Below are 23,566 nucleotides of genomic sequence, written 5' to 3' on the forward strand. Positions count from 1 at the left end.
AGAAACTTGGTTAAAAGGTTCAAAAGTAGAATTTTTGAAGAAAAAAGTAACGCTTGAATTTACGAAACATATGGGAGAATTTATGATGACCATCCCTATATATTAGCTCCATGAAAGACAAAAAATTCATAAAAGGAACTTAGGAAAAGCCCAAGGAATTTAAGTTGAACATCATCAGAAAAAAATACTTACTTGGCTCTTACTGGGCCCTTTTGTGGTATAAAGAAGGACTTCTACATAGTTCACGTCCCTCAGGAGTTTATAGGCTAAATAATTCCTTACAGTTAAGAGTTTTGAAACAGCAAAGTGGGACACTCAAAAGAGTAACTATAACTTGCTTTAAAAATATTCCATAGTTTTAAAACAGAATTACTAAGTGCTTGGGAGTGTGCAGGCAGGTATGATGTGTTCCAGCCAATCAACAGTTAAGTATATGGATTTAATTCTCTATAGCCCCGTGATTCCTGACTAATGCAGACAAGAAGCACAGGGCCACGACCTGGTCTGATGTCCAGTTTTGAATGACAGCAGCAATTTGAACTGAAGGTTCTGGAATGGCCCCCACCTCCCATTCAGAGTACAGCAGGTCCCTTCAACATCGAGGACCAGAGGCAGCCCAGGAATTTCCACACTGCACCATTCAACCCTGAAGAGACAGAACTGTTTCTTCATTGGGGTCACATCAGTAGTATTCTCGAATTGCAAAATTCAGAACACTCCGAATGCCGATAGACACCGATTTTCTCTTGAGACAACAGCATTTCACGATGTCTATCAAGAAGGCATCAGCACCTGACTGCTGACCTTCACATCAATGCCTCAGCAGGGCAACTGTGGATCCTCCACAAGTCTGTCAAGGTAACTTGATTGCACAACCATCAGTTCCTTAATAAGCCTTAAAATTACAGGGGCTTCTGAGTAAACCGTCTTGTGCACTGTCTGCTGTCTCAGGAATGGCAGGTGCCACTGTCCAACACCATGCAGACATGGCGTTGGCCAGAGGCACACACTGTACACCCGAGAGGGATCATTCTTGTCAGAGCGGGAAAAGAGCAGGTGAAGACGCAGACCGACTGTCAGGAATCCCTCGTCAAGATAAGACTGGGTACTGACTTGTCAGACAAGCAGAGGAGTGAAAGGGAATGACCTTTATTAACAGACTCCATTAAGCCCAGAAGAGGTCACTGCAGAGGACAGGAATCAGTAAGTACTGGGTGGACGACACCCAGCCTGGAAGGCAAATGTGCACAGGGCTGGTGTGTGGGCCTGGCGTCATGTGCAGCCTTCTGTACCTTTCAGCCCTGAGCGGATGACAGTAGGAGACAAGTCGTCGTAGCTGTTCATTAAGCTGATGTCTCCCGAGGTGAAGCTGACAGTGAGCAGGGGCTTGATGTTCTGCACGGGGATGGGATACGCTGCTGGACCATCTGCGGGAACAAGAAGTGCTGAGTGAAAGGGAGGCAATGAGCACGCGACCCAAATCCAGGTCTGCAAGGCTGCCATCTTGCAGAGGGCCTTAAAAATCGCCGAACGATGCAGATCAGACTCTGGATGAGGCAACATCCTACACCACTTGGGAACTATACAAGGCCATCAGAGGAGTGCTACTAGAGAACCCTGGAGACGCAGGATGGGAGAGGCAGCCCTGGAGTGCGGTTCCTTGGACTCTGTTGTGTGGTAGTGAGAACACGTGTGACAAGTTTATTAACTGGTATGTTAATATGTTATATGTTTCTAATGACATGTAAACATAAATCATTTTAATGTCATATAATGCATAAGGATGGTGAGAAGAGGGATGAAAACGTTTTCTTAATCCTGATCCAACATACAAAGAAAAGCTGCTTTTCAACACTGACTGCTCTTTCATTGAATCTTATAGGAAATGAGCAGCCACAGCAGCCACCATGAGTTCTTTGCTAAGTTTTTACCAAAAGAGACCCCAAATCTGGAGAGAAGGCTGAGGTTGGATGTCACTCATAAAGAATTTTGCTACATCTGCAGTGCACATAAAGAAAATTCTGCTTCGTAAGTTCAAGGAGTACTCGTGGATGGTAAGGAAGGAGCCATGGTGGACCATGTTCTGGATTCTTCCATGTGTTGTTTCAAAAAGTGCAAGTCAGTCCCTCCCACAGGCCAGGGTGAATCAGGGCTCTGTCAGAAGACTCCTGCAGGCTTCACACCCACGCTGAGCTCGTCTCTGGCAGCCACACTGGCAGCTATCCAGGGCGGGCCAGCTGACATCCGCTCGCTCACTCTTGACTCAGCCCCGCCTGCAGAGCATCCCGTTATTGCTTTCCTTTGCTTACTTTAAGATGCTATAGGTACCTACCTCTGTGCTCACATTCCCTAGGCCACCAGGAGAAACCATGCTCTATCTGAAAAGCAGATCCCAGTCATCTTCCAAATTACCCCATTTCTTCTGAAAGGGTAACTGGTTAGACAGCAAACAGGGACTAAATTCGACTCTTAGACTTACTCTGGACTTGCTTTATAAACTTGGTCTCTGGATTTCATTTCTTCCAATAATAAATGGGGATAAGTAAATCGGCATTAAAACTAGTAAAGTTCTGTTTTAAGAGAATGCTGAATCCACTGTTGGAAGACACTGACTGTATCACTGAGGCTGGAGAAATGATGACCACTTCACTCAAGGCTGCAGTCCTACTAGGAAAGGGCATGGTTACCTCCCAGATAGATTTATGGATGCTAAGAACACTCTCCCTCCCAAGACCCACTGATCCTGAAACACTACCACTGATCTGAATTGTTTTCTATGTGTGAATGTCGTCTTCTCCTTAAATGAATGAATGAGTATGTATATGTCTCTGGGAAGTATAATATATCATCATGTCTGGGACAGGAGGGAGAAGACAAAACAAGAGCACTCCAAGTGCCAATGGAGGCAGATGCTGATGGGAAGGAAATTAAAATATTTTCCCTGGAACAGCCCTTTATAGGACGAACATGCCCACAGTCAGAGGGAAGGGTAGAAATTGTCCAGTGTTTGTCCTTAGCCCATTAAGGACACTTAGCAAGCAGTATGACCATGTCTCATCAGGGAGTCATTCCTTTCCACTATTTCACAATATATTTTCTTTTAAATAAAGAGGTTGGTGCAGGGGACGGGATGTTGGGGAAGAGCCAGAGCTTGAGCAGGCCAGAGCTGAATGCTGACATTGGTGATGGCCCGCATCAAGATCAAAGGCTTCTGCTTTTTATGGGGAGGGAGAAGGGTGTCTCTTACACATTTGAGGGATGAACCAACCGCAAGAGAAGGAGGCCGGAGTCTGAAATCATCCCCACCAAGAGTCTGAAACGATCTTTCATTACTGGTCCAAATGCTAAAAAACTGGAAATGTCAACTAATCTAATCTAACATCACTGTGAGGCTTATGGGGGGGGAGCAGGGGAGGGCAGGAGGCAGACTCTTCTGAACTGGGAAAGGGAAGAGGTTCTGCCTGAAATAAAGACAGCGACACGGATATCAGCCCAATGTACTGGCCTTCATTACGGGCAGAACTAATCCTTTCTCACACAACTAAAGCTACAGGCTTTAATAACATCAGGGAGCTGGAACACCACACATTAACTTATAGTAACAGCACAGCTTATTCCATCTTCAGCTCTCTTTATTCTCACTAAGCATCTAAGCCCCCAACACCCCAGGGGACACAGGAAGGGTCATGAGTCTCACTTTATATCTACGGAAACCTAAGCCAATGGAGCTTCATCAACCTGCCCAGTGATTCTGAGAAAAGGGATGGCAGAGAGAAGAGTCAAATTAGACCAGAGATTAGCTCTGTCCTGCCTTGCATTTCAGTTCGAGAACTCTTCCCAGTAAGTTAGGGTGCAGGGCATATGGTGGACCTCTCCCTTCCTCCTCTGAATGAGTTCACTCTCCTTTGATATTATTCTGTCCCCCAGAGCCAGCGAGCTACCTTGGGGTGGGGAGTAGTCATCTGAGTCAGTGTCGCTCTCACTGCTGTCCTCCACCAGGAAGGCAGGGTAGTTCCAGGACATGCTGAGGATGCCATCTGACTCGTGCAGCAGGACGTGGGCCAGCATCCTGCCATGACAGTCCATGACGATCACCTGCCCGTCAGCCGTGCCGAACAGCACCTACAAGCAAGGAGCAGGACCCTTGACGGACGGGGAGAAAGGGCTGCGTTCTTAGCAACTCTCGTCCCCTCCCCTTGTTTAGAAGGACAAAACATAGTTAGAACTAAAAAAACAGGCCAGTTAGGTAACTGAGAGGATACACAGAGCATTAAGTAGTAGAAACTTAGCTGCTTATCACTGCAAGAATTTTAGTCCTCTAAGACTGAAATGTGAGTAACAGCATAATAAATATAGCGTTATGTTGCATGGACATTTTCAACTAATACTGGCAAAATCATCATTTCACTTTTTGTAGGTGGTTTTTGTTTGCTTGTTTTGTTTTTTTGGTTGGAGGAGGAGAGTTAAGAAGAAGACAATATTCACTTATTTTGCTTGAAAAAAAAAGTAGCAGCAGAGGTTCACTGTTAAGAATTTCTCAAATTTAGAAGAAAAACTTTAGGTGTATGTTTGACCAAAGAGAAAATACATTTGGTTATGTCAGCGTGTTATCTAACCATAATTGGAAAATAAAATACTCCTGAAATAGTCTGTCTAATGTTTCATTTCACTGAGAAAAATGCTATTAATGTATTATGTCATAACGTATTAACGGTATTAATACATTCATTGAGTGTTTAATGTGTGCTAAGCACTATACCAACAGCTTTACCTTATTAACTGTCAAAATAATCCTGGAGTTAAGTCCCAGCATCACTGGTATGGAGCTCAGAGGGGCCTGACGCCTTGGTGTGCTGAGGGCTCTCCTAGGGAACTGCCCCACTTCACCGGCCCGAGCACACTCTCAGGAATGTGGTGGTGGGCAGGCAGGCCCACGGCCGGAGCCACAGCACAGGCAGGCAGGGCGATGCTGGACGGGGGCTCACCCCCCGCCATCAGAGTGGCAGAGGGCAGCCCCCAGCTGTGGGAGGCCTCCCTGCCATGGGTGGAGTCACCCAGCTGGATGTCCCTGACAGGGACCTCCACAGGGAGACGCCATGTTATCTTCTGCATTGTGTGTGGGCTCTGTAGTTTCTGCATCCGTTGCCATTAAAAACTGCATCTCTTGTGTCTAATGAGATTTGTCTGTCCATCAGCAACTCATCGTGAGAACCATGTGAATTATTTCCATTTTACAGACGCGGAAACAACTTGAGAGGTCGAGTTGACAAAGCCATTCACTAAGTGGCGAAGCCAGGGCTATCTAACTAGAAAGACCAGGATTTAGACAAAGGGAAAGTTATTTAAAGCTTTTTAGATCCTTGCCTCTTTCTGCTTCTAAGATTTTGATGTTAAGCTCCTTGGGGCAAAGACTGTCCACGGTGTACCCCCGGCACCTAACAGAGCTGTGGGTACACAGTGGACACTCAATATTTACTGTTAAATGGATAAATTAAAGCCAGTGACAATCAAAAGGCAATTTTAGGACATCAATGCTGATGATTAAGACAGATTAATTGCAAGGGAAGATATATACCATTTAAGTAGTAATACGCTCACGCTCACAGAATTTACAGAGCTGTTTTATCTATTTTTTTTGTGTGTGTGAAGAAGATCAGCCCTGTGCTAACATCTGCCAATCCTCCTCCTTTTTTTTTTTTTTGCTGAGGAAGACTGGCCCTGGGCTAACATCTGTGCCCGTCTTCCTCCACTTTGTATGGGACGCCACCACAGCATGGCCTGACAACTGGTGCGTCAGTGCGTGCCCAGGATCCGAACCCGCAAACCCTGGGCCGCCACAGCAGAGCGCGCGCACTTAACCACCTGCGCCACCGGGCCGGCCCCAGAGCTGTTTTAAATATAAATAAATCAATTGTCTATAAATATTGCTTTAAACATGACCTACATTTTAATGACTGAAAACTAAAAAAAAGGCTAAAACAATTTTCCCTAGAACAGTGATGAATCCATTACCGCATGCCACTTAAAGGAAACACAGACAAACTACTAGGAACAAAGTGAAAATCGTTTTAGAAAAGTTAAATTTTTGGCTGCCAACAGAGGAAATAAGTGTCCACTGGTAAGCGCGCGAAGACCTCAGGCGACCCAGGCACAGGGATGGAGACACTGGGGCACCGGGTCAGACCCGCGGAAGCCCTGGACGAGGCAGGTGCCCAACGAGCTTGGTAGGCAGTTTTCAATACGATAAACACGGAACATGACTTCTCGTAACTTGAACTGAAATGTGTAATTTACATATTTCAAAAGAATAAGATGTGTGGGAACCACACTGTAAGGCGAACGTCATGGGGGAGGTCCCTGGGAAGCGGGCTTTTCTTCTCTTCTCACTCATTTGCTCAAGCGTGTTTTGAAGATCAGCTATGTGCCTTGGTGCTAGGTGAAAGGGGTATCTTATCACTTACGACCTTTGTTTTCAAAAGAGACAGCTCATGAGCAGGCAACAGCAAACTATTATTCTTCACGAGCACTCGGGGTTACTATCCATCAGTCCCAGACCAGTTCCCTGACGGCCCCACTATGGGTTCTCACATGACCCTACAGTCCTCCACCGGCATAACCAACATTACTCTCCTGTCTTTACTGTGGGATTATTTGATGGCTGTCTGACTCCCATGCTCGCCTGTGAGCTTCTGAGGACGTGGACCATGTCTGCTCTGCTCTCTGCTACCTCCCTAGGGCCTGCATGTTAGATGACATGTGGCAGTAAGTACTTGTAATGCCTCTGCAGTGAAGCATCTTTTGAGTAATACAATTTTCCATTTTAGAGAAGAAGAAATACCAGACAACAGCAGACACCTAATTCCTGAATAAAGGACTGGTAATTTAAGGCGTTATCACTGTTCAACATCACACCAAAGCAAAACAGAATAAAAAAATCAGCCCCCAAATTCCCCACCATTAATCAACTCCAACTATAGCTCTCTTGGGAAGATAACGCACTGTTAAGGTTGGGGAGAAGGAAAAAAGCAGCACGAACAGTCTAGTTGTCAAGCAATGATGGAGGAAGTTACTTACTTGGTTTCGGAACAAGTATGTCACAGATAACTGAAGAACACTGATACAGCATGCAATCAGATTTTTAAAAATCTCCTCCATTACAAGTTCTTTTCATGCCTAATCACTTCCAACGAGAGAAAGCTTATGTGAGCCACGGACTTCAAGAGGGCAAGACAGAAAAGTCTAATAATAATGAATAGACACACGGGCAAGTGCATCAGTCTTTGCTGCTTGCTCCCCCTAACTCTGGTGCTCTACATAGATTCGTGCCGACTCCTCCTTCCCGGGCCCTGTCTCCTCTTCTCTCTCTACAAGATCCGGTCACGTCCAGGGCCTCAAGGACCCCATTCACGCTGGCTCCCTGCCCAGGCCTCTCCCCTAGGCTCCAGACTCACACACGCAACTGCCTACCTGCCACCCACCCCTGGACGTGTCGCAGGCCCTCTGCGTCCACGTGTCCCAGAGGAAATGCACGATCTCGTCCTTCCCCAACCAACACACACACAACCTGGTCTTCTTCCAGCAAAGACTGTGGCTTGTGTTTTATCTCCGACGTCCAGAACAGTGTCTGGCACATAACAGGTGCTCAGACATCACATGTGAAAGCTTTTGGGACGCACCACACAGAACTGATCTCACTCTAATCGTGACCTCCACAGCACTCTAAATTCGCTGCTTTTGTATGTCTGTCTTTCCCACTAAATCACGAGCTTCTCAAAAGCAGGTCCTCACGCCCAGTTCTCACATGCTGCTTGTCATGCGTGGATGCTCAGAGACTACTAGTAAATGAATTTCTGCCCAAAGTTTTGGCTTTTTCCCAAATTTTCCTACAATGAAGCAACAACTTCTTTCCTTTCTTCTTTAAACTATAAACCAAGGCTTAGCTCCTCCCATACAACTGGTCTCCAAGACACTTTCAACTATGGAGGATGTAAATTTCTGTCTCATATTTTTCTTGCTGTTTTCTCTGGTGGATTGCAGGCTTCACGTATGGGCAAGGATGATGCTCCCTCTGTAATGTGTATACCAAGAAGCAAACAAGCTGGTGAAGCCTGTGGGTCCTCAGGCCATACCAGTCAATGGCTGTCTCTTGGTTCAATTTATTTTCCAAACTTGAAAATACTTATTGCAGGGCAGTGTTTAATAATAACACAATTTTTAAATAATTATAGTATCCACATATAATCTCTTCATTTCAATGTACTCCATTCTAAACTACTTTAGATGCAATTATTTTAAAATATAATTATTACCAGTAATTTGACTGAACCAAGCCATAAGCCAAAGGGGGCAGGAAGAGGATACAAAATCATTCAAAAGATTTATGTTTTGCAAACAGTGATGATATCTCATTACTAACTTTATCTTTGGAGACTGGTACTCATCAATATTCTTGAATAAAGACCATATTAGGAAATTTCAACTATAAAAATACATGCTTCTATAAATGGTCACTTCTTTCGTAGTACAGTTTAGTAGTATTGGAACTAGTTCCAGAAGGAGTTGACTTTTTTCCCATTTATTTGCTTTTGTGATTTTAAAGCTGGGGGAGTAGGTAACAAAGTGATGACAAATTCCTACTAGTAACCTCAGCCTCGCTGGTGGCAAACAGTTAAATGTGCCACTATGGAGAGAGGAATGAAGGGACAAGCTGTGATGTCCCCTTACTCTTTGGAAGGAACCTTCTGTTCTGAGGTGCCACTGAAGTACAATTTTATTTTATGAAGATTTCCCTGTTGGGTTTCAGAACTCTAGCCTTCTAATGTGCTTCAAGGCCAGATTTGAATATCTTGCAACTAAAGAACAGAGTCACTGAAATCAGACAGTTGTAAATGACAGAACTGCTCGATTAACAGAATATTTCCTGGTTTAAAAAACAAGATGAAATGTAATTTCACAGTTGACTATAATAATTATTTCTAAAATAGGTATTTTCAAACTTATTCTGATAAATATGAGGAAGTAATCTCACCCAGAGTATCTACAATAAAAAATTTGCATCTTGGACTAAATATGTAATTTTGAAGTCACTTCATCTCTTCACTGCAGAAAAGATCACTTATAAACTAACCCAGAAAGATGAGAGACTATCCTATGTTTAAAGATTTTCAGAGAAAGAGATATTCTATCTGCCTCAGGCATCGAATTTAATGTTAAATAATTCCCATTGCTAGAACATTCTTCCCCAAATCTTTCAGGTTCTATTTTAAAGTTCACTTACCCTTCTAAGACACCTACACAGTGATTTCTGGGGGTGGAGGGGAATAGTTTGACTAAACGGCTAATTAAAAAATGCATTTAACTAGGGTATCTCCAGAACGCTACACAAGTAGCTGGAAACACCACTGAGCTCTAGACAACAGAACTGGGTGGCTTGGGACAGTGGAAGAAAGGGGCCTTTGTATCACATAGCCTTTTGAACATTTAGAATTTATATCATGTGAAGATACTATTAAAAATATACTTTAGTATACACTGAAGGAGGTTGAAAGAAATGTTTCAGGAACACAGCCCTCTATCAGGCCTTTGGAGCATGGCGAAATGCCCAGGGTAGCCACTCATCATGCGGTCCTTGGGGGTGAATGAGCACCTTTAATTTGGGTGGGAGATGCTGAGTGATGCTGGAATCTGCTTAGCCTGGTTGGTGTAGACAGTCTAAACCTGTTGCAGAAACATCCTTTCCTTTGCAAAGGAGTCGGGACTGGTAGTCAGCTGGCTGGGGGTCTGGTTCTTTTTTGATTCCTAACTAATTATGTAACTTTGAATTGGTCATTTACCTCCCTGAGAGCTGGTCTCCTCTGTCAGCTAAAAGAGTTTTGTGAGATGAGCTCTCAAATCCTTTCCTGTTTCAAAATGCTCCAAATCTTTAAAATATATCTAAATATATTTCTCTGAGAATAGTAACTTCTCCCTGTGGCTACTAAGAAACTTCTTCAACAAAAGGGCTAAGAGGAAACGATTTCGTGGTCTGAGGTGAGAAAAAGCCCCTGACTCTGTAGGGGCTGTTGGGGCTCAGTGACAGGAGCAGATGCAACAGCACCTGCGGCTGGAGTCAAAGATAAACACAGCTGGACACTAGTTAAAGAGGAAGGGATGGATTTTAACCAATAATGACTACAGCATGAACTGAACTCAACTTCCATGTGTGCAGAGGTGACCGGGCGTTTTACAGGGAGAATGGGAGAGTAGGGAAGGAGGTGGGGGGGCGGGATCCAGCACAGTCAGGGAAGTGGAAACCTACAAAAAGCAGGAAGCAGGGTTTGTCAATGTGACTAGGTCATCTGGGTTTGCCAACTGGTGCTTATCCAAGTTAGGGTCCTACCAACGCACAGAGATTGGGAGACAGGAGCCCTACTGTCAGGTGTTATCTGGAAAAAACAGTAAACTCTTTTGGCAGCCTTGAGGCTTCCCAGGCAAGAATGTAAGGGGGCTGGAGTTATTCTCAGGGACACAGCTTGAGTTGAGAGTAACTATGCTCGTGCTTGTGCAAATCTCTTAGAGCATCTGTGTGTGTGTGTGTGTGTGTGTGTGTGTGTGTGAGAGAGAGAGAGAGAGAGAGAATGAAATCATTTGTGATAAGAATCTAGTTTTATAGGCCAAGGTTGAGGCCTAGTGGAGAAGAGGGCTCAGCAGGGCCTGCCTAGAATTTCATCAGGAGAGTGTCTGTCGCTGGTAGTGGCAGACATATCACCTCCCCCTAACGTGACACAAAGATGTATTCATTGTCAAGCGTAGGGCTGTCAGAGCAGCAACACATTCGCAGTTCAGGAATGCCACAGGGAACCCCAAGAAGTTCAGTTTTGTAGCTCAGCCATCTAGACAAACATGCGTGCACGCAAGCACTCTGCATCAAAACCAAGGCCATTATCACGCTGTGGCATTAACACAGGCATAGTAATAGAATATGGACAATATAACACTAAATTAACAAGAAACTGACTTTAAAATAAATTTAGACCCCCAATATATAATTTTTGTGGTAAGAACATTTACCATGAGATCTACACTCTTAGCAAACTTTTAAGTGAACAATATAGTATTGTTAACTACAGACACACTGTTGTACAGCAGATCTGCAGAACTTACTCATCTCACATAACTGACACTTCATACACATTGACCAGCAACTCCCCATTTTCCTCTCCCCCCATCCCAGGGCAACCACTATTGTACTCTCTGCTTCTACGAGTTTGATTATATTAGATACCTCGTATAAGTGAGATCATGCAGTATTTGGCCTTCAGCAATTGGATTATTTCACTTAGCATAATGTCCTCAAAGTTCATTCATGTATGACTCAGCCTTCTTTTTGAAGGCTGGATAGTATTTCGTTGTATGTATACAGCACATTTTCTCTATCCATTCATCCATTGCCGGACATTTAGGTTGTTTCCACATCTCGGCTATTGTCAATAATGCTGCAATGAACATGGTTGTGCAAATATCTCTTTAACACCCTGCTTTCAACTCTTCTGGGTAATTACCCAAGAGTGGGATTGCTGGATCATATGGTATTTCTATTTCTAATTTTTTGAGAAACCTCCATATTATTTTCCATCATGGTTGGAATATTTTACATTCTATCAAGAGTGTACAAGGGTTCCAATTTCTCCACATCCTCACCAAGCCAAGTTATCTTTTGTGTTTTTGATAATAGCCATCTTGACAGATTTGAGGTGATATCTGATTGTGACTTTGATTTGCATTTCTCTGATGATTCGTGATGTTGAGCATCTTTCATGTACTTGATGGTCACTGTACGTCTTCTTTGGAGAACTGTCTATTCGAATCCTTTGCCCATTTTTAAATCCGGTTATTTGCGTTTTTTGTTTTTTGCTATTGAGTTGAAGCAGCTCCTTATTTATTTTGGATATTAACTGCTTATCAGATATATGGTTTGCAAATATTTCCATAGGTTGACTTTTCACTGTTAATTGTTTTCTGTGCTGTGCAGAAACTTTTTAGTTTGATATACTCCTACTTGTCTAGTTTTGCTTTTGTTGCCTATGCCTTTGGTGTCATATCCAAGAAATCATTGCCAAGACAAATGTCATGAAGTTTTCCCCTATGTTTCCCTCCAGGAGTTTTATTGTGTTTAAATCTTTAATCCATTTTGAGTTGATTTTTGTATATGGTGTAAGAGACAAGGGTCCAATTTCATCCTTTTGCATGTGGATATCAGTTTTCCTGGCACCATTTGTTGAAGAGACTATTGTTTCCTCATTGAGTATTCTTGGCACCGTTGTTGAAGGCCATTTGACTATATATGCATGGGTTAATTTCTGGCTTCTCTATTCTGTTCCACTGGTTTCTATGTCTGTATTTATGCCAATACCACACTGTTTTATTTAGTGCAGCTTTGTAATATATTTTGAAATCAGGACATGTGATTCTTCCAGCTTTATTCTTTCTCAAGATTGTTTTGGCTATTCCAGGTCCTTTGTGGTTTCATTTAAATTTTAGGATTGTTTTCTTCTATTTCTTTAAAAAAGCTATTGGGATTTTAATATGGATTGCACTGAATCTGTAGATCACTTTGAGTAATATGGACATTTTAATAATATTAAGTCTTCCTTTTTTGTGTGTGTGTGAGGAAGATCAGCCCTGAGCTAACATCCACGCCAATCCTCCTCTTGTTGCTGAGGAAGACTGGCTCTGAGCTAATATTGTCAAGCCTCCTCCTTTTTTTCCCCAGAGCCCCAGTGGATAGTTATATGTCATAGTTGCACTTCCTTCCAGCTGCTGTATGTGGGACGCGGCCTCAGCATGGATGGAGAAGTGGTGTGTTGGTGCGTGCCCGGGATCCGAACCCAGGCCGCCAGCAGCGGAGCGTGCACACTTAACCGCTAAGCCATGGGGCTGGTCCTAAGTCTTCCAATCCATGAACATGGGACGTTTTTCCATTTATTTGTGTCTTCTTCAATTTCTTTCATCAACGTTTTCTAGTTTTCAGTGTAAAAGTCTTTCATCTCCTTGTTAAGTTTATTCCTAATTATTTTATTCTTTTTGATGCTATTATAAGTGGGATTTTCTTACCTTCCTTTTCAGACAGTTCATTGCTAGTGTATAGAAACACAAGTGATTTTTGTATATTGATTTTGTATCCTGCAACTTTACTGAATTCATTTATTTTAACTGCATGTGTGTGTACTTTTGAAGGTTTTCTAAGATCATGTCATTTGTAAACCGAGATAATTTTATTTCTTCCTTTCCTATTTTAATGTCTTTTATTTCTTTTTCTTGCCTTATTGCTCTAAGAATTCCAGTACTACGTTGAATAAAAGTGGAGAGAGCAGGCATCCTCATCTTGTTCCTAATCATACAGGAAAAGTTTTTAGTTTTTCACCATTGAGTATGATATTAGCTGTGGGATTTTTATATATTGCCTTTACTATGTTGAAGCAATTTCCTTCTATTTCTAATTTGTTGAGAGTTTTTATCATGAAGGTGTGTTGAATTTTGTCTAATGCTTTTTCTGCTTCTATTGAGATGATCATGTCACTATTATTCAATAGTCTGTTAATATAGTGTATCACAATAATTGATTTTCCTACACTGTTCAACATTCTTGCATCCTACGGATAAATCCCACTTGATTATTGTGTATGATCCTTTTAAAGTGCTGTTGAACTTGGTTTACTAGTACGGTCGTGTGTCGCTTAACAATGGGGATACATTCTGAGAAATGCATTGTTAGGTGATTTCTTTATTGTGCAAATATCACAGCATGTATTTACACAAACCTAGATGGTACAGCCTACTACACACGTAGGCTATATGGTATAGCCTATTGCTCCTAGGCTACAAACCTGTACAGCATGTTACTATACTGAATACCATAGGAAACTGTAACACAACGCTAAGTACTTGTATATCTAAACACAGAAAAAGTACAGTAAAAAAATACAATATAAAAGATTAAAAAATGGTACACCTGTATAGGGCACTTACCATGAATGGAGGCTGCAGGACTGGAAGCTGCTCTGGGTGAGTCAGTGAGTGAGTGGTGAGTGAATGTGAAGGCCTAGGACATTAGTGTACACTCCTGTAGACTTTATAAACATTGTACTTAGGCTCAATTTATAAAAAATATTTTTCTTTCTTCAATAATAAATTAACCTTAGCTTACTGCAACTTTTTTACATCATAAACTTTTTATTTTGAACTTTTTGACTCTTTTGTAGTAACACTTAGCTTAAGATACAAACACATTATGCAGCTGTACAAAAATATTTTCTTTCATGTCCCTATTTTATAGGCCTTTTCCTATTTTTAAAAATTTTTATTTTTTTACTTTTTAAACTTTTTTTTAAAAACTGAGACACAAATATATACATTAGCCCACGCCCACACAGGGTCAGGATCATCAGTATCACTGTCTTCCACCTCCGCATCTTGTCCCACTGGAAGGTCTTCAGAGGCAATAACACACAAGGGGCTGTCATCTCCTATGATAAAAATACCTTCTTCTGGAATACCTCCGGAAGAACCTGAGGTCTGTTTACACCCACATCACCACAAACGCATGAGAAATGCGTTGCACTATGACGTTATGACAGCAACGACGTCACTAGGCAATAGGAATTTTTCACCTCCATCATCTTAATGGGATAATAACCTTATGGGATCATTGTCATATATGCAGTCTGTCATTGACCAAAACATTATGTGGCATGACTGTATTTATTTGAGGATTTTTGTACCTATGTTCATCAGGGACACTGGACTATAATTTTTTTCTTATATTGTCTTTGCCTGGCTTTGGTATCAGATTAATGCTGGCCTCACAAAATGAATTTGGAAGTGTTCCCTCCTCTTCAAGCTTTTGGAAGAGACTGAGAAGGAATGGTCTTAATTCTTTAAATGTTTGGCAGAATTCACTAGTGAAGCCATCTGGTCCTGACATTTTCTTCGTTGGGAGGTTTTTGATTACTGATTCAATCTCCTTACTGGTTATGGTCTGTTCAGATTTTCTATTTCTTCATGATTCAGTCTTAGCAGGTTGTATGTTTCTAGGAATTTATCCATTTCTTCTAGGTTATCCAATTTGTTGGATATTATTGTTTATAGTGGTCTCTAATCATCCTTTTTATTTCTGTGACATCAGTTACAATGTCTCCTCTTTCATTCCTGATTTTATTTATTTGCTTCATCTCTCTTTTTTTTGTCACTCTAGCTAAAGGTTTGTCAATTTTGTTGATCTTTTCAAAAAACTAACTCTTAGTTTGGTTGAATTTTCCATTTTGTTTTCTTATTGCTCTAATCTTTACTATTTCCTTCCTTCTGCTAACTTTGGGCTAAGTTTGTTCTTCTTTTTATGGTTCCTTGACATGTATAGGTAGATTATTTATTTGAGATCCTTTTTCTTTTTTTTATTATAGGTATTTATTGCTATACACTCCTCTTAGTCCTGCTTTTGCTGCAACCCATATGTTTTGGTATGTTATGTTTTAGTTTTCATTTGTCTCAAGGTATCTTCTAATTTCCCTCTTGATTTCTTCTTTTACCCTTTGGTTAATCAAGAATGTGTTCTTTAATTTCCACATATTTGTGGATTTTCCAGTATTCCTTCTGCTATTCATTTCTACTTTCATTCCACTGTGATTGAAAAAGATGATTCAATCTTCTTAAAGTTGTTAAGACTTGCTTTGTAACCCAACATGAGATCCATCCTGGAGAATTTTCTTTGTGCACTTGAGAAGAATGTATATTCTGCCTCTGTTGGGTGGAATGTTCTATATAGACCTGTTAGGTTCATTTGGTTTATAGTGCTGTTCAAGTCCACTATTTCCTTATGGATTTTCTGTCTGGATGTTCTATTCATTATTGAAAGGCGGGTATTGAAGTCTCCTACCATTACTGTATTGCTGTCTATTTCTCCCTTCAGTTCTGTCAATGTTTGCTTTATATATTAGTGTTTTATATATTTAGGTGCTCTGATGCATGCATACATATTTATAATTATTACATATATATCTTCCTGGTGAATTGACCATTTGACTGGTATATAATGTCTTTGTTTCTTCTGACAGTTTTTGACTTAAAGTGTCTTTTGTCTGATATAAATATAGTCAGCCTTGTTCTCTTTTGGCTATCATTTGCATTCAATATCTTTTTCCATCCTTTCATTTTCAGCCTTTATATGATCTTAAAGCTAAAGTGAGTCTCTTGTAGGCAACATATAGTTGGATCTTGTTTTTTTAACCCATTCAGCTACTCTGTGTCTTTTGACTGGAGAGTTTAATTCATTTACATTTAAAGTATTATTGATAGGAAAGGACTTACTATTGCTATTTTGTTAATTGTTTTCTGTCAGTCTTGTAGTTCTTTTGTCCCTCTTTTCCTTTCCTGCTGTCTTCCTTTGTGTTTCACTGATTTTTGGTATTCATATGCTTTGATTCCTTTCTCTCTTGTGTATCTTAGGTATTTTGATTCCTTTCTCTCTTGTGTATCTTCCATAAGTATTTTCTTGTGGTTACCATGGGGCTCATATAAAACAACTTTTAGCTATAGCAGTGTATTTTAAACTCATAACAACATAACTTCAGTTGCATACAAAACCTACTCTCTTACTTTTCCCCACTGAAATTTTATGTTACTGATGTCACAATTTATATGTTTTTATATCGTGCATCCATTCATGTTTTTATACTTATTTTTAATATTCTTGATTTTGACTTTTATACTAAAATTAAAAGTGACTTACCCATCACTATTACAATAACAAAGTATTCTGCATTTGTCTATATATTTACTTTATCAGTGAGTTTTGTATTTTCATACTATGGCTTAGCATCTCTTCATTTCTTTTTCCCCCCCATTTTATTGAGAAATAATTGACATATATCACTGCATAAGTTTAAGGTGTACAGCATGATAGTTTGATTTACATATATTGTGAAATGATTACCACCATAGGTTCAGCTAACATCGATCATCTTATATACATACAATAAAAAGAAAAGGAAAAAGGAAACATTTTCTCCTTGTGATGAGAACTCCTAGAATTAACTCTCTTAACAACTTTCCCTATACATCATACAGGAGAGTTAACTATAGTCATCATGTTGTACATTACTTCCCTAGCACTTATTTATCTATAACTGGAGGTTTGTATCTTTTGACCACTTTCCTCCAATTTTCCCTCGTCCCACCCTCCACCTCTGGTAACCACAAGACTGATCTCTTTTTCTATGAGTTTGTTTTTTGTTTAGATTCCATATATAAGTGAGATCATACAATGTTTGTCTTTCTCTGTCTGACATTTCACTTAGCATAATGCCTTCAAGGTCCATTCATGTTGTTGCAAATAGTAGGTTTTCCTCATTTTTAATGGCTAAATAATATTCCTTTGTATATATACACCACAACTTCTTCATCCATCCATCCATTGATGAACACTTAGGTTGTTTCCATGTCTTGGCTATTATAAATAGCATCCTTTCATTTCAACTTAAAGAACTCCTTCTAGCACTTTTTTTTTAAGGCAGGTCTAGTGGTGATGAACTACCTCAACTTTTGTGTGTCTGGGAAAGTCTTTCTCTCTCCTTTATTTTTGAAGGACAGTTTTCCTGGGTACAAAATTCTTGGTTGGCAGTTTTTTCATTCAGCACTTTGAATAAATCATCACACCCCTTTCTGCGCTGCAAGGTTTCTGCCAAAAAAATCTGCTGATAGTCTTACAGGGGTTCCTTAGTATGAGATAAGTCACTTTTTTCTTGCTGCTTTTAAAATTCTCTTTGACTTTGACTTTTAACAGTTAGATTATTATGTATCTCAGTGTGGATTTCTTTAAGTTCACCTTATTTGGGCTCCATTGGGATTTCTGGATCTGGATGTCCATTTCCTTCCCCAAATTTGGGAAGTTTTTGGCCATTCTTTCTTTGAGTAAGCTTTCTGCTCCTTTCTCTCTCTTCTCCTTCTGGGATTCCCATAATGCATATACTGGTCCACTTGAGGGTGTTCCACAAGTCCCTGAAGCTTTCTTCACTCTGTCTCACTTTTTTCTTTTTGCTCCTCTGACTGGATAATTTCCAGTGGCCTGTCTTCGAGTTCACTGATTCTTTCTTCTGCTTGATCTAATCTGATGCTGAAATCCTCTAGTGAATTTTTTCATTTTGTATTCTTCAGCTCCATAATTTCTGATTTTTAAAAAAATTTTCTATCTCTATGTTGAAATTCTCACATTGTTCATGCATTGTTCCCCTGACCTGGTATAGCATCTTTATGACTGCTATTTTGAATTCTCTGTCAGGCAAATCTTATAATCTCCATTTCATTGGGGTCAGTTTCTGGAGACTTATCTTGTCCCTTGTTTGGGACATATTTTCTTGTTTCTTCATTTTCCTTGACTCTCTGTGTTGCTGTCTGTGCCTTAGACAAAACAGTCACCTCTCCCAGTCCTCATGGACTGACCTTGTATAAAAGAAGACCCTCGTTAATCAGCCTGTTCAGAGATTCTGGAGGCCTCTCAAATCATTGTGCTAGTCCAAACCACTGTCTTTGTTCTTAGTAACCCCCAGGTGTCTAGAGTATGCCGGGTCCTGTCAGTGCTCTGAGACAAAAGCCAGTCCCTCAGGCAGCCCCCATAAAATTGGGAACATTGGATATGGTCGAACTCCTTCCCTCCCCAGGTAGAAGCTGGGATCTGGGGTTTTTCACCAGCTCACTCTGCTTTGGGCTGGGGAGAAGGGCTGTGTTAAGTGCTACCATGCTAGTTCAAACCACCATCTTTGTTCTTAGTGACCCTCAGGCATCCCACCACTCCTTTGAGACAGGAGAGACAGAAGAGACAGAAACCAGTGCCGAAGGCCAAATCCAGAAAAACATGAGGATGTTGGATGTATTGTCCAGTTCTTTCCTTCCATTCCCAGGGAGAGGCTGGGAGCCGGAAGTTTTCTCCCAATCATATGGTGCTTTGCCAGGGGTAGTGATTATGGCAAGAGGATATCTCAAATTTTCCTACCAGCTTTGATGTGGCTGGTTTCACATTTGCCTGGAGTGCAGGAGCCTCTCAACTAGTTTCTGGATTTCTCACAAAGGGAACTGGTCTGTGTACTGTTGACTTGGTGTGTCTGTTAGGGAAAGGAGGGTCCATGGCTTGCTATTTCACCATCTGGCTGATGTTACTCCTGCTCAACATATTCTTTAGAAGGTGTATGTTGTAACAGCCAGTGTGTATGAATAACTGTCTCCCATCTTTCATTCTTAAACTATATTGTTAAATGTAAACTTCAAGAAAGATTTTTATTTATCATATTTTATAATTTATCTATACTGAGTGTTTGATACAGCAATTCATCAATGATCTGAGTCCAGAGATAACAAAGAGCAATTTAATTTTTAAACGTCTTAATTGCCACTCTCAGTCAACCAAAACATCAACAAAAGAAAATAAAAGAAAGTACAAACACAGCAGCTGCACCTGTTTTTGCTAAAGAAATCTGTTCTCTTCTATGAAGAGCTCAACAGAATTTCCAGAATGCAAATAAAAGAAAAATCTAAAAAACACCTGAACAATATCAATAGTTGTATAAAGATAGCTAGGAATGGTGGGAGGCCATCTCCTGCCTTCCTTTCCTGAGTATGTTTCCATTAATTTCCTTAATTGTTACTTACATCCCCCTTGCCTACTGTGGCAAGAATCATTCCTATATACGTTCAGTTAAGGGCTTAAAATAAAGATGGGCTTCCCTTTTGCATTACATGCACTACTAAAAAGTGATGGGAAAATCTAATGGGGATGGAGGGAAGATAATCACTCTTTCTGTTGGTTTAGATTAAATCTAATTTCAAAGCTGTGTTCCCATGAGTCACTAGGCAGGAGCTCTACTCCATAGGTCCTTTAACCTACTGACAGTTCACTCATCATTGAGGGTCTCCACCATAAGAATGGATCAGTGAGGTGTTACTCTAGTGAGTTTGTGGATTAAAAAATAATAATAATAAACAGTGAGTACAAGAACTTGTGTGAGAGAGATTTCCATGTTATTTTCTTGTTGTATTGAGCACAATGGCTTTCAAGTCCTTCCAGGGAAGCTAAAACCTACACAATAATTACTACCTTAAAGGACGAGGTGCAGGCTCACTGAGGGAGGTGAGAGCAGCACTGTGGGGGCAGTTGGCTGAGTCACCCCATAACCCAGCACTTAAAGGGCCAACAGAGGGAAATGTGTTCTTATAGCGAATAAAAAACTCCATGCAAATAATAAATTGTGACTCTTTTTATCTTGGTTTTGTAAAGCCTGACTTTTTTCTATCAGACAGTACGTCCATCAATGTGGTAGTCATTACCTGTATGTCAAATATCAGTAAATTACTTTTCACTTATAAAACTGTGGTGGCAACATCACATTTTTAGCTGAGCAAGCAAAGAGTTACATCACTTTTTAAAAGTTTCCTACATAAATCATTTCCTATCTTACAGCACAAGACCAAAAAAAAACCTGGGAATGAATACCCATCTCCTCTGATCCAACAGACATCCTCCTTGAAAGCCCTCTGCTAATCCGAGTCTCAGACAAATTATTTACTTTTATCTGACAAGAACTTCCTTCAAAGAAGAAAAGAAGTGGTGTGATAATGGCACTGTGGTTATGGAAGCAAATGCCACATTTTGAAGAGTTATATTGAAGTACGTCTGGGTGCAAAGACACACTATCTGGGATTTGCCCTAAATACAGCAAAGAAAAAAAAAATAAAGAGATAAAAAAGCAAATGTGGCAAAATGTATGGGTTCTTTATTCTACTGATTTTTGCTATGTTACTCAATTTTTTTATAATCAAAGTTTAAAAAATTATATAATTAAAAAAAACCCTACAGAATCATTTATTACTTGGAATACTTTTAAGGAGTTAGCAAATCTCCTTGAGTTCTATGTTGGTACTTCAATCATAACCTTATATTTAAAAAGTAAATAATTATTCTTTTCAACTAATGTGTTAAAACTTTAAGTGTATATGAGTATCTATGATAGTTCATTTTTCATCAATTCATATCGATGAAAAGATATTGTACAGTAATGATTTTTAAAAATATTTTTAATTATTTTAACTAAATGAACTAAAAATCCTGCACTGAAACATCCCCATTAATAATCCTGCTATACTAACTACTCAAGCCCTGACACAACTCCACTCCAAATGGGAAATTAAGAACATAGTTTTTGCAAAGTATGGACATAAAAACAGCTTTCATTTCATAGAAGTCACAGAGGTACAATAGGTACTTTTAGTGATTTTTCTTGTTGTTGTCCCCATCATGGCACCAACAGGATTTAAAGCTGTTGTACAAACACCACTGATCGTATCAGCAGACACCAGACATCAGACCAGGCAGGAAAAAATCAGATCACATTTTGTAAAAAACCTCCTTTCAGCTGATGAGAAGAAGCTTGGGACCTACCTTTTGTATCCAAAAGTAAAAAGAATAAACTTCCCTCTTTTTTTTTTTTTTTGAGGAAGCGTGGCCCTAAGCTAACATCTGTTGCCAATCTTCCTCCTTTTTTCCTGTATTTTCTCCCCAAAGCCCCAGTAGATAGTTGTATGTCATAGCTGTACATCCTTCTAGTTGCTCTATGTGGGACACCACCCCAGCATGGCCTGCTGAGTGGTGCGTAGGTCCACACCCAGGATCCGAACCAGCGAACCCCGGGCCGCTGAAGCGGAGCATGCTGGGCCGGCCCCAAACTTTCCCTCTTTCTGTGTTAAAAAACACAAAACAAGAAAACAATAAAACACAAGAATGGAGGCTATGGAAAGAGATGCCACCCCCACTTACACCTGCATGTGCCAAGACCTGAAAAACAGAAATGGTTATTTAATATGTACCCATCTAGACTCTTCCTATCTTATTTGAAATCATGGTTTAAGGCGCCTAAGAAAATATTAGGCCTATTTAAGTATTTAAGACCTCCTCTATTTAAAAAATGTTTTAGTTTTTGTAAACAAACATTATCTCTACTCACGGAAAACTAAAGTGTGGACTTTTAGCAAAAAGATCTATTAGGTGAAGAATTCTCATTTCACACCAAACAACTATCTTCTAAACAAGGGTAATTTCTACAGAATATTCTTTTAAATACTCTCATGTGGATATTTAAAATATAATCACGATTACAAAAACTCAATTCACCTACATTTTTAATCTACTATATAAAGTGAAGTATACCTGTATTCCATGAGGACTACTAACTTCTGTAGCAAATGCTTAAATATTCCAACTATGTGACAAATATTTTTTTCTTAACAGAACATTCCAAAGGAGAAACCACTGGTTATTTATTATAACTGAAGGTCAAGCATAATATATATCTACTGAAATCATGGTTTTCACTTGTAGGATGGCACCTATAAATACTTTTGAGAAGAAAATTTGTTTTTACAGCTCTGCTTCTCTCTCCTCTACTGTATAGGATTGTGCTCCTGATACATCTTCTAAGTTCGTCACCATCACACGATACCCTCTACTGTATAATTTAATCATGGTTTGCATCTTTAATCGCCTGGATAAACTCTATGGAGTAGTTAATTATCAGTACTTCCAAAATTTAGGAAGAACAAGCATTTGTCTTTATGATTTTTTTTAAATACTGACTTGTGTCCTCATTAAAGGAAATGAGCCTTAAAGTCTCCTTCTTGTGGCTATAAACTTCCTAAATGTAATTATAGACGTTCATCATGAATATAAGTCATAGGCACACAGGGTAAAGAGGAAAATTTCAGCATATTAACACAGAAAAGTCTGCTGTCTCATGATGCATAAAGATTCTCATTACTGTAGAGAAGAGATGGAGAGAGGGAAAGAGAGGGGCCAGATACGACACAGGAAGAAAAGATGAAATAAGTCCTAGGGTGGGCAGTCTGTGAAGATGTCATCAATGCGGTCTGTGAAGATGTCATCAATTCTATCCTGCTGTCCTCCGGCAGCACCACAGGGACACACGACAGGAAATAGGAACATGTAATCTTTCAAAGACTTTCATCTAAGGAAATCACGTAGATTTTCTTGGTAGGGTATCCTAAAATCTAATAATTCCCACTAAGTTGGATTTTCTACACCATGGATTAAGATGAAACCGACAATGATTCACATTCAGAAACCATTCTTGGATTTGAGTGTAAAGAAGAATTCAGATATTACGATCCCCATTCGAACTGCTTTCCAAAGGAGGGATAACCACATAGCCCAAAAAATGAAAAAACAAAAAACACCTAAATCAAACAAGCCCTAATGAAAGACTCCACACCAGTACTGGCAGATGTGAAAAACCAAAAATTAAATAGCAAAGGAAGTTAGGAACCAGACTATGTAAGGCCTCATGTGTTAAGAGTTTATCCTGTAGATTTTCCCTCAAAACAAAACCTAAGACACAATCCCAGTATTATATCTAAGAGAGACAGAGGTGGAGCTGTCCTGGGATTGGGTCTAGGTGTTCTTGGCCCCATCTTCCCTGAACCCCACTCCATCCCCTGCCCCAGGAAGGCAGTGTACTAAACTCCCTGAGGAACA

The 23,566-nt window shown here is 40.2% G+C and overlaps 1 protein-coding gene across 1 annotated transcript in view; it reads right to left on the reverse strand.

Moving 5' to 3' along the window:
* The window catches only part of TULP4 (TUB like protein 4), a 233,672-nt gene that overhangs the window by 43,224 nt on the left and 166,882 nt on the right, over window positions 1-23,566 (reverse strand). The window contains exons 5-6 of the mRNA XM_087425088.1: window positions 3,942-4,122; window positions 1,293-1,427 (exon numbers count right to left, since the gene is read on the reverse strand). Of these exons, the coding sequence (XP_087281214.1) occupies window positions 1,293-1,427; window positions 3,942-4,122 (316 nt within the window). The remainder of the gene's footprint in view (window positions 1-1,292; window positions 1,428-3,941; window positions 4,123-23,566) is intronic.

The sequence above is a fragment of the Ceratotherium simum genome, chromosome 38, assembly GCF_057802395.1.
Source record: "Ceratotherium simum simum isolate JZ-2026a chromosome 38, ASM5780239v1, whole genome shotgun sequence".
Classification (NCBI taxonomy): Eukaryota; Metazoa; Chordata; class Mammalia; order Perissodactyla; family Rhinocerotidae; genus Ceratotherium; species Ceratotherium simum.